This window comes from Hydra vulgaris, chromosome 15 (genome assembly GCF_038396675.1).
Source record: "Hydra vulgaris chromosome 15, alternate assembly HydraT2T_AEP".
Classification (NCBI taxonomy): Eukaryota; Metazoa; Cnidaria; class Hydrozoa; order Anthoathecata; family Hydridae; genus Hydra; species Hydra vulgaris.
The window spans coordinates 40,482,501-40,495,000 of record NC_088934.1 but is presented as its reverse complement, the minus strand read 5'-3'; the positions used below and the strand labels follow the sequence as shown (position 1 = coordinate 40,495,000).

The window sequence follows — 12,500 nt, the reverse complement described above, 5'->3', positions numbered from 1 at the left end:
TAAAATTATAAGTAAATAAAAAACACAAAAAAACAACAAAAAAAACTAGATAGACAAATTTATATTATAATGAACAGTTTCTTTATTTAAAGATGGGTTTTCCCATTTAATATGGAGTGCTTCTTTAATTTTCAATTTGTTTGTGTTAGAAGCAATATCCAAAATTTTAAAACACTTATAGCTACTTAGATTTTTACAATTAACAGATGAAATTAAATGCTTATAAACATTAGATTGTTTGTCACTTGTAAGATGCTCATGAATCCTTGTTGTTAAGTGTCTTGAGGTTTCTCCAATATAACTGACATTACATCCAGCACAAGAAAATTTGTAAACAACATTGGATTTGAGCAGCTTAGGAAGTGGATCTTTTATACATAAACTGTTTTGTAATTTGTTGGTAGTGAAAGTTAAATTAATTATAACATCTTTACAATATTTTTTAATGATTTTATTAACTTCAGATTTAGTAAAATTTGAGTAAAAACCTATAAATGGAAGCTTATAATATTTTATATTATGGTTATAAATACTATTTATTACAGATGGTTTTAATTTTTTATCAAAAAATAATTTAATTTCAGTGTCAATTATTTTAGGTGGATATTGGTTATTTTTTAAAACATTAGAAAATTTTTGTAAAAGACCAGTATATGTTTTTTTGTGATAAACTGATGTGGAAAGCGAAACAGACTTATTGATAAGAACATCTAAAAATGCAATTTGATTATCTTGTTCTTTTTCCAAAGTAAATTTCAAGTTTTTATGTTGTTTATTAAGATGTGTGAAAAATTCCTGAGCTTCAAACTCTGAATTAAAAATAGCAATAATATCATCCACATAATGTTCATAAAAAATCGATATGGAGGAAGAGCAAATTCTAACCCATTTTTGTTTGCAAAACCCAATAAAAATATTAGCTAAAATTGGCGCTAAAGGAGAACCCATGGCAATGCCATCTAATTGATCATAATATTTCCGATTAAATAAGAAATGAGAACCGGATGTTGAGATTTGAAGTAATTTTTTGAACTGAGCTTTAGAAAAATATCTTAAGCACATTTTATCTTTAAAGTATAAATCAGTAGCTATATTTATAGTTTCATCAAGTGGAATATTAGTAAATTAGCTTTCAACATCATAGGAAACTATATATTTGTTAGTTATATCAACTTGCTTTAATTCCTTAACAAAAGAAAAAGAGTCACAGGTGGAATAAAATTTAGGTATATAAGGAGACAATAAAACAGTTTTAAATAAATAAATACAATAAATTTTACTAAATCTAAAGTTAATAAAATCATTAAAAAATATTGCAAAAATGTTATAATTAATTTAACTTTCACTACCAACAAATTACAAAACAGTTTATGTATAAAAGATCCACTTCCTAAGCTGCTCAAATCCAATTGTTTACAAATTTTCTTGTGCTGGATGTAATGTCAGTTATATTGGAGAAACTTCAAGACACTTAACAACAAGGATTCGTGAGCATCTTACAAGTGACAAACAATCTAATGTTTATAAGCATTTATTTTCATTTGTTAATTGTAAAAATCTAAGTAGCTATAAGTGTTTTAAAATTTTGGATACTGCTTCTAACACAAACAAATTGAAAATTAAAGAAGCACTCCATATTAAATAGGAAAACCCATCTTTAAATAAACTAACTGTTCATTATAATATAAATTTGTCTATCTAGATTTTTTTGTTGTTTTTTTTTGTTTTTTATTTACTTATAATTTTATTTTTATTTTTTTGCTATTTACGGTATCATAATTTGTATTATAATTTTTATTGGTTTGTAACAATTTTATTTGTCTGTTATTATTTCTCTGTACTGTCTTCAAATTTTGATATATATATATATATATATATATATATATATATATATATATATATATATATATATATATATGTTAATAGTGACCCTGGCATAATTTTACTGTAACATGTCACCCGGTAAATGTGACCCATGTAACATAAATTTACTGTAACATTTTAAACAACTGCAATGACTTCGGCCATTTTTTTTCTCCTGATGATTAAGAGGGAATTTCAATGAGAGAGGGAATAATTAACTTTGATTTATAAAAATTCAATTTGATTTGACAAATAATTTAAGCAACTTTTATTTAATATATGTAACTTTTCATGCATTTTATTTATAAAAAACCTAATGCATGGGTTTGTTCCATAAAACTCTCAAAAAAGTGCAACCTTTGATGTTGCAAAAGGATTGATCTCTAAATAGTCGGAATGAAGAGATAAAAAAAGATGCAACTTATTGACATCTAGAAATATTGTTTTCAACAACATGGCAATAGGCCTTCACTTTAAATACATCCAATTGCCATTATAATGAGATAGAACCTAATGCCATATCTAATTGTCATTATAATGAGATAGAACCTTATGCCATATCCAATTGCCATTATAATAAGATAAAACCTTATGCCATATCCAATTGCCATTATAATAAGATAGAACCTTATGCCATATAACTACCGACATTTTAAATATAATCAAAAATAAAAGAGAAGCCAAATGGAACCTTTTTGATTCACATATTTTAAAACTTTAATTTAAAATAGATTTTTTAAAAGAATTTTAAAATCTTATCATTAAAAAACTAAAATACTTCACTATTTTAAATAACCAGGTTATTCAATATTGAGCTATTTGAGATTTTTTTTTTTTAATTTAAGTCATTGTAAACTTTTTTTTACTTTTTAATATGTAAATTTTAAGGTTTCTTTTTTTTAAAACAATTTTTAACTATCAGTAGGTCTTTTTTATTTCTTACCAATAAAATTAGATCTTTTGGAGCATTAAAATTTTTAAGGTTGAAATAAGGTTTCTAAATAAAAAGTTAAAATCTAAACTTTACTGATTCAGTAATTTGGATTGAACTAATATATATTTAAAATATAATTATTTAATTTTAATTATTTAAGCTCAGGTGGGGTGAGTTGAATTAATAATGTACTATTTAATATACCCCAACCCTTGGGTAAGTTGGCAAAAACTATAAAAAAGACTATTAATGTATTATTAATGACAAATTTATAAAAACCTTTTTACTATTTACTTTAGCAATAAATATAAGCAAAGAAAATATAATATTACTTTACGCTGGTAGTAAATAATAATATTAGTTCAATTAATAAATAAGCCAGTAGTCCACGTTTTTTCTAGTTAAAAAAATCCGCTGAGATTTTCATTTTTAAATTTTAAAAAAAAATTTCTTTATATTGTTGAAACTTTGCCACTTAAGCAAAAATCTTTTTTTCAATAAATAGCCTAAAGACCCAAAAAAATGGCAACTGTTGAAAAAAAAAAAAAAACTTTCATACAACCATTTTCTTAAAAAAGTATAAAGGAAGTGATGTTCTATAAGTTGTGCAAATCCTTACAATACTACAGTGAAAAAAAAAAATTGTCAATTAGGAAAGTTTCATGTAATTTCTTGCACTTTCTAATCAAAGATTCTGAAGATAAACGTAATGAAACTTCTTCAACCCTGCTGCCAACTAGCCCCGGTCTCTACTACTACATGTGCAGTTTTATTTACAATAGTCTAATTTGTTCTTATTTACAATTTTTTTAAATTAGTGTCATAAATATCAAAATTAATTTTGAATTTTTTCTTTTTTTAATTGATATATTAGAGGATAAAAGTTAAAAAATATATTTTCTACTATAACCCTTCATCTACTTTTGCTATGGATGTAGTTGTAAATGTGTGTAGTTGTTTTTATAGAAAAAAATTAAAAAATTAAATATTTTTGCTATAACAGGATTCTTTCATGCATGAATACTACCATTTATATAAAAAACATGGTTTTTATGAAAAAAACATGTGGGCTTGTGTTTGTGTGAGACAGTATGAGTAAATAGATGCGCACATACAAAAAGATCTGTCATTTAAAAAAAATTCAACTTAATTTTTAAATTTTTGAACTTTTTTTGAAAGGTTGGTTTGGTTACCTGGAATGCTAATAGTTATAACAATTTATAAATTTCTAAAGATAAGCAAAAAATATAATGAAGATAAGCAAAAAATATAATGACGATAAGCAAAAATATAATAAAATACATAAAACTCACCTGAGTTCAATTTCATTTTTTCGTTTTTCACCAATGGGTCTTTCAAAACCAAAGTCTTCTACTTCCGTTTTGATTCGTTCTTGTTCACGATCCATATCTGCAACAGGTGTCATATATTGATGTGGCGACCTTTTGGAAAGATGAGCACAGTTTAATAATTCTTGCTGGAGTAGTGGTAAGTTCTCCTAATACACAAGTTACTTAATTAGGATATTAGCTTTTTTTCATCATAAAGAGCTGCTACAGTATATTTAGATATTTTATGATCACAAGAACTTGTAAATTAACATTTAAACAGAATAAGACATAAAAGTCTTTTTTTTTTCAAATTTTCATATACATGATTATGTTAATACAATCAATAAGCAAAAAATTTATTTAATATAAACAATATTTAAAATCAGATTGCTAGTAGCAACTAAAATTAGAAGAAGTTATAAATACTTGTAAACTAAAGTTTAAATAAAGTTTAAAAAATTAACTGCAAAAGATAATTAACTAAAATATATATATATATATATATATATATATATATATATTTATATATATATATGTGTGTATATATATATATATATATATATATATATATATATATTTATACATATATGCATATATATATATATATATATATATATATATATATATATTTATATATACTTTTATATACAGGTTTTGCTTAGTTTGCAATTGCAAGATATAATGGGTGTTGAGTTAATCAAAATAATTTTATTGTTGTGATTCTTTATATTTTCTTTATATGTCCCTTCTGCAGCTATAGCTGACTTTAGTTATGTTACAGTTAAACAGTTTATGAAGCGGATAAATACAGCTATGTTTTAACTAAATTTTAATTTGCTTTAATTTATCTAGCACTCTCTTGAAGATATAAGCAAGCACAAATACACATAAATATAAATATATCTTATACTACTGATTAAGGTGAGCAGCGTGATGTCATACTGAAATAGCCTGCTGTCAGGGGCTTCAGTACATACATCGGCTGACAAATAGCCTGACTCGCAGTAGAGTGCTGCTACATCAACTGAGAGTTTGACATGGGGCAGCTATCTTTTTATTCATTATTCTTCGTTTTTTTCTTTTTCTAAAAAAGCCGTAAAAAAGTGTACAATTTGGCCATTAATAACAATCCATTGCTTTATTTTGATATGAATTTAAGTTTGAAATTGAATATTTTAAAATTTAAAAGAGACTTTTTCTTTAATTTTTTTAAATTGAAATAAATCAAATTATCATGATATAAATTTATTATAAAATAATAGTAATAATAATAAAAATTAAAAACTAAAATATTGAAATAAAAACAAGAGTTCAAATGTATCAACAAAAAAAAGTGGCCAAATTAAACAAAGTACAACAACAAAATTAACCAACAGTAATTTTTTTTTTTACAAAACACAAAAAAATAAAAAACAACAAAATTATTTTATATTTTGTTGACAATCCTTTAGCTTTTAAGCATTCATTGATTCGTTTCGTCATGGAATTCACTAAATTCTGAATAATATCTTTTAACATAACTCAGTAATCTTGTTTCTTCTTCTTTCAGCTGGTCCAGATTTATTACTTCAATTTTACCAAGAATGTGGTTTAACCAAGACCATAAATTCTTTATGCAGTTGAGGTCTGATGTTTTCTTCAAACCATTGCTTGCAAATCTTAGCAGTATGACATGGAGCAGTAGCTTGTTGGAATATAATTCCTAGGTCTTTTGGAAAATGTCAATAGAAGGCATTAAATAATTATCCAAAATAACTAAATATTTGTGAGAATCAAGCCTTCCATCAACTAGTTTGAAGCAACTGACACCTACATAGTTTATGCAGGCTCAGATGCCTTTACTGCCATTACCTTGCTTTATTCTATACATAGAATAATCTGGGTTCATTTTTTCATGTGGCGCTCTTCTCAGCATATTGATTTTTTCTTGAATCAACCTTTCATCGCTGAAAAGAGTACTCTTCTGATTATTCGAGCACTGGCGCATATATATATATATATTAGTGATAGCACATTTGTGGCTGATGCCGATATTAATGCCGATTGATGGGAAAAGGCCAATACCGATGCTAACTAATTATTTATTAAATTTTAAAAATATAAAACCATACAACTTTAAATCGCTTAAATTTTTTCATGGAATCAATACTGGTAAACAAATACTAGGACCCAAATCAGAGCCAAACCATTATTTTAAAAGATATTAGAAAAAGTCAGTTAAAAAAATACACTTTTTTTAGTTTTTTTTACTATGAAAAAAAAACTTATTAAAAACTTATAGTATAACAATAGAACACAAAATAAAATTATTCTCAAAACAACATTACGGTAATGAAAAAATAAGTGCATACAAGTACACAAAAAATAAGTACATACAAAGTCAAAATAAAAAATTTCTCAAAAAAATTCTAAGTAATGCATAAAGTTTAGTTTACTATTTAATTATCATATATACATATGTTTGTATCAGATTCAATCCTTGTCAATACAGAAATTACTCAAGACAACTAAGTTGCTATCTCTCAGTCTAAGAAAGCTATTAAAATTAAACAATGTTTATAGGTATTATAAGTATTTTAAACTAGTAAGGAGTATAATTTTTTGATTTCCACACCAAGGTATTTAGGTATTGTATTTATACTACATCGACAGAAAAGGAAACACCAGGCACCGCACAAAATACCAGGCAGGAATGAGGGTGCAACAAAATGATGCCAAAAGTATTTCAGAAACCTTTATTGAGTAGACATCAATAAAGGGCATATTAAACATATTTACAAAGCAATTACAGATGAAAAAGCCATATGTTTAAACTTTACAAAGCACAGTAAAATTTATTCATCTACTGATACCATAAGATCTTTTCATACAAAATTACATGTTTTTATTTTAATTGTAAATTTATGTTATTATATATTGAAAAATTGCTATTTGTGAAGCCTAAAAAACAAATACTTAAATTAAGAATCATTACATTAATTATATATACATATATGCATTTATACATATATATATATATATATATATATATATATATATATATATATATATATATATATATATATATATATATATATATATATATATATATATTTGATAGTATGTTGATAGAATAATAATTAAAAGAAAAGTGGTAAAACTTGATTATAAATAAATAACCTTTAAAAAAGGGATGACAAATGGGCGAAGCGGGAAATTAGTAGCATCCTGAAGTTGTTGGTGAAACTCTTCAACAGTAACACCATTATTCTTAAAAAAAATATACATCCAATATTCATGAATATATATATATATATATATATATATATATATATATATATATATATATATATATATATATATATATATATATATATATATATATATATATATATATATGTATATATATATATATATATATTATATTATATTATATATATAATATATACATATATATATATATATATATATATATATATATATATATATATATATATATATATATATGTATATATATATATATATATTATATTATATTATATATATAATATATACATATATATATATATATATATATATATATATATATATATATATATATATATTTATTTATTTATTCATCATTTATTAACAATCATTTTCACAATGAAAAACAAATTTCATAGATTTTACTTACAATGAGATTGACTATCAACACACGCACTCGCTCTCCTATATCAGGAGATATGTCAGAACCAAACTGCTGAAGCGTTGTTAAAAATCGTTTTAACTTGCTGAGTTGCCTAGCACCACATATTGGTGGCAATTGCATACCTGAAAAAATATGGCACCACATATAGGTGGCAATTGCATACCTGAAAAAATTCTAATTTTAGATAAAATTAGTGTTTTTTTATATTTTATTTATAAAATAAACAATGGTTTAACAATATTTAATGAAACTTAAGAGTAATTTTATGTCAAAACAACCAGGCCATGCAACCCTATGTCCTTGGATTTTCTTTATATTTTTACCATAGTTAGTACATTATAAAATAAGATAAATCCCAAAATTTCAAGGTCTTACTCCCAACGGTTCGTGAGTAATGGTTGCTTTAATTTTGGCTACTATTATTGTTTTGGTCATTTTCCGCCATTTTTAAATTTCTCCTTATAAAACCAAGTCTTTAAACATGTGAATTCTAAAAATAAGTGACTTAGTTAATCTCAAGGTGAGGAATTTGAATATATAAATAAAAAACTCATTTTATAATTAAAAAGTACCTAAATATCAATTATAAATGTTAAAATAATGGACACCTGCCCCAGTAAAATTTTTAGGTGTGCGGTAAATTTTTTAAGCTTAAAATTTCAAATTATATGTTTGTATGTTTGAAGTATGTTTGAAGAACATTGTATGTTTGAAGAACATTGTGTGAAAAAATCATTTCTGCCAAATACATAATTTTGTGAATATTTTACTTTTTGTACTATAAATGTATATATATTGCCATGGTAATTTACGAATAAAGATAATTCCTATCTAAATCGAAGTGTTTCTTAAGTTATGTAAGTTTTTTTAATATATTTTTATATTTCTTTTTTGTTTCCTTGTCTTTCCAAATTATTAAAGTTTAATTGTTAAATTCAGACATATTCATCTAATTTAAATGTTGCAATTAATCCTACATAAATAATGTAATTAGTACTTGTGCATTTTTAAATTTGCAAGTATAACATTTTTTAATTCATTATCAAAATGATTTCATGTGATATTGGTAAAGTTTTAAAGTCAGAATGCCATAAAACCTCATATTCTAGAAATAAAGAGATTTTTTTACTACATGACCTAGACACTGATGTTCCTCAAAACATTTTATGGAGATCTGAGTTGCATGCTTTGAAGAACTATTCAGCATTTTTAATCACCATTTTCACAACTTTGAAAAAAGATTTGAAAAAAAAAAGGCAATTGTTGTGATGTTTATAAAGTGCATAAAAAAATAAATAAAAGGTAATTTGATTTCAAATATATGAATACTATCTGTTAAAGTATACAACATGTATCTTAAATATCCTTTTTTTTAAGGTAAATTTACAATATCTTTAATGTTGGCTAGACACTTTAAGTCATTAGGATTAAGAGTTTTACCTGGGTGGAAGTTATATACTAGCTGTAATTCAAAAGCAGTTTTATCAGTAGAACACCCTAGTGAAAATGGAGTAGATGAAATATCGACAGAAAAAGATGAACCATTTACTCATATTAATTTATCCCTAGAAGTTTTAGGAGAACCTCCTATTAATTTACATGCTGTTGCTTTACATTAACGTGTTGCATCTGCAATGAAAAAATATAAAAAATCAATAAAAAAGATTGGTGAAGATTTAGCAGCTCATTATGGAATAAGAAATTTGCATTTTATAGATAATTCTACTGGGTCTTATTCAAAAACAGATCAAAGTAAAGCATCTGATCTGGATAAACTGACACAATTGATGAAAGAAAAGATAAATGCTTCTGACTATAAAAATAAATTAAAAATTCTCACTTTAACTCCTGAATCTTGGTCTAGAAACTATGCTTCTAACTACTTTGAAGTTAGTGTGAATGCTATTCGAACAGCACGTTGTATGGAACAGGAGAGTGGCATACTTTTACTCCCATTGGACAAAATTGGAGAAAGTGTTGTATCCATTGTTCAAAGTTTTTATGAAGTGATGAATACTCACGAACAATGTCTAATAAAAAAGATTATGTAAGTGTTGGAAAAGGAAAAAATAACAGAATACAAGTACAAAAACGATTGCTAATGTGTAACCTGAAAGAATTGTACAGCCAATTTAAAGTTATAAATCCAGGGATTAATCTTGGAATTTCTAAACTTTGCATTCTGCGTCCTAAGTGATGTGTAAGTATTGGAGCCTCAACTGCTCACTCAGTGTGTGTATGTGTTTATCATCAAAATGCAGTTCTTCTTTTATATGCAATGAAATAGGATTCAACTTATAAACATTTAATGAAAAAAGTTTGTTTTCAGTTATAAGTGTGTTAAATGTACGTTATAAGTTAGGAAATCTAAAAAAAGATATCAGTTTATACGGAAATTAAATTTGATATTACTTATACTGTTAATTATTAATATCATGATTTTAGTTATTATTATGATTATTTAATGATTATAATAGAAAATTTAATAGTAAATTATTGTAAATCAACTTGTTTTTTAGGTGGTTTGTGACATTTCAAAAAATGAGTGTATGGTTCATAGATGTTTGAGTTGCCCAGGAACAGATGTCTTACAGCTATTTATTCTTGAAGAGCTTGAAGAGCTTGATTTTGATGACGAGTTAAGTTTTAATCAATGGCAAGGTACTGACAGGACCCAACTCGTCACACAAACTGAAACTGTTGCAACATATAGAGTTAGTAGTGAAGTGTATTGATAAACTAACAGCTCACTCGTATATTTCTAAACCCCAAACAAAGTTTTTTAAAGATTTAAAATTCAAATTGAATGAAAAAGAGTGTATTGTGATTTGTGACTTTTCAGAAAATTATGAATTTGTTGTGCAAGATGAGATCCAAAGTTATCATTGGTGTAAATCTGAATGCACCCTTCACCCAGTTGTTTTATCCTATAAAGTAAATGGCATTATTTTACATGAATCATTTTGTTCTATGTCTGACGATGCGATATAAAATACCTGTTTTGTCTATCAAATTCAGACTATTTTATGTAATTGTATCAAAGAAACCCTTCCTTTAATTTTCAAATTGTATAACTTTTCTGATGGATGTGGAGGACAGTATAAAAGTTATAAAAATTTTCTAAATCCATGCCATCACTCAGAAGATTTTTTATTTGAAGCTGAATGGATATTTTATGCAACCAGTCACTGCAAATCTTCTTGTGATGCAATAGGCGGTACAGTAAAACGAACAATAGCAAGAGAAAGTTTGCAACGTCCAAAGAAAAATAAAATACTAACAATCGATGGAATGTTTGAATTTTGCAATCAAAAAATACAATAAAGTTCTTTAAAATTGATAAAGAAACTATGGTTAATGTTAAAGCTACGCAAAATAAACGATTTGAGAAGGGAAAAATAACACCAGGAACTCGAGGATTTCACCATTGCATACCAGTTTCGAAAACATCTATGTTATTTTAAAAAACTTGTAACGATATAAATCCAAAATCTATTAATATAACTAAAAAATCAAGTTACCAAAATTTAAGTTTAATAAATTTTGATCTAATGCAGAAGTACAAATATTACGCATGTACATATGACTCGTTTTGGTGGATTGCAGTAGTCCAAGAAAAAGATGAAGAATATAATGATATAAAAATAAAGTTTATGCATCCACACGGTCCATCTGAACAGTTTTTCTGGCTGAAAAGGGATGATTATCGTTGGATACCAATCACTAATGTAATAACATTAATAAGTGCACCAACAATAATATCAGACAAATATGAACTTTTAAAAAAAGATTTTTACAAAATTAATAAGTATATATTTGTAAATCAATAATTTTTTAATGGATATATTATAAAAAAATGTATATCAATTCGAGTATGCATCATTTTTATTTATTTTGAATACTACGATAAGCGAAATATACTATATTTGCTTTTTTTGTAATATTTTTCATTTAATTTTTAAACTATGTATTTGGCAGAAATGATTTTTTCACACAATGTTCTTCAAACATACAATGATCTAATTTGAAATTTTAAGCTTAAAAAATTTACCGCACACCTAAAAATTTTACTGGGGCAGGTGTCCATTATTTTAACATTTATAATTGATATTTAGGTACTTTTTAATTATAAAATGAGTTTTTTATTTATATATTCAAATTCCTCACCTTGAGATTAACTAAGTCACTTATTTTTAGAATTCACATGTTTAAAGACTTGGTTTTATAAGGAGAAATTTAAAAATGGCGGAAAATGACCAAAACAATAATAGTAGCCAAAATTAAAGCAACCATTACTCACGAACGGTTGGGAGTTAGACCTTGAAATTTTGGGATTTATCTTATTTTATAATGTACTAACTATGGTAAAAATATAAAGAAAATCCATGGACATAGGCTTGCATTTAAAAAAAAAAATTGGTTGTTTTGACATGGAATTACTCTTAATTTATATTATTAATAACTAATTCATACTAGAACATCTTAATTATAAATTAAACTTCTTTTAATTTCAGAAAAAGTATACTTTTTTTTTAAAATAGAGAGTAAAACTAATATTGAATAACAATCATTTAAATTTTTAATCTCATGTAAACAAACAAGCAAATAAATACCATTTAACATTCCTGGAGAAAGTGGACCATTTGGGCTTGATGTATGAATCCCATTAGGAATACCAAGGGGAGACCTTCCATCAATACGT

General features: G+C 25.2%; 1 protein-coding gene across 12 annotated transcripts in view; it reads right to left on the bottom strand.

The window, feature by feature from the left end:
• Positions 1 to 12,500, bottom strand: part of LOC101237426 (protein CBFA2T2) — a 28,196-nt gene that overhangs the window by 2,317 nt on the left and 13,379 nt on the right. For all 12 annotated transcript variants that reach the window (XM_065820069.1, XM_065820070.1, XM_065820072.1 and 9 more), the window contains exons 2-5: positions 12,412 to 12,500; positions 7,784 to 7,920; positions 7,288 to 7,377; positions 4,111 to 4,295 (exon numbers count right to left, since the gene is read on the bottom strand). The exon at positions 12,412 to 12,500 is cut by the window's right edge and continues 100 nt beyond it. In XM_065820069.1, coding sequence (XP_065676141.1) covers positions 4,111 to 4,295; positions 7,288 to 7,377; positions 7,784 to 7,920; positions 12,412 to 12,500 — 501 coding nt within the window. The remainder of the gene's footprint in view (positions 1 to 4,110; positions 4,296 to 7,287; positions 7,378 to 7,783; positions 7,921 to 12,411) is intronic.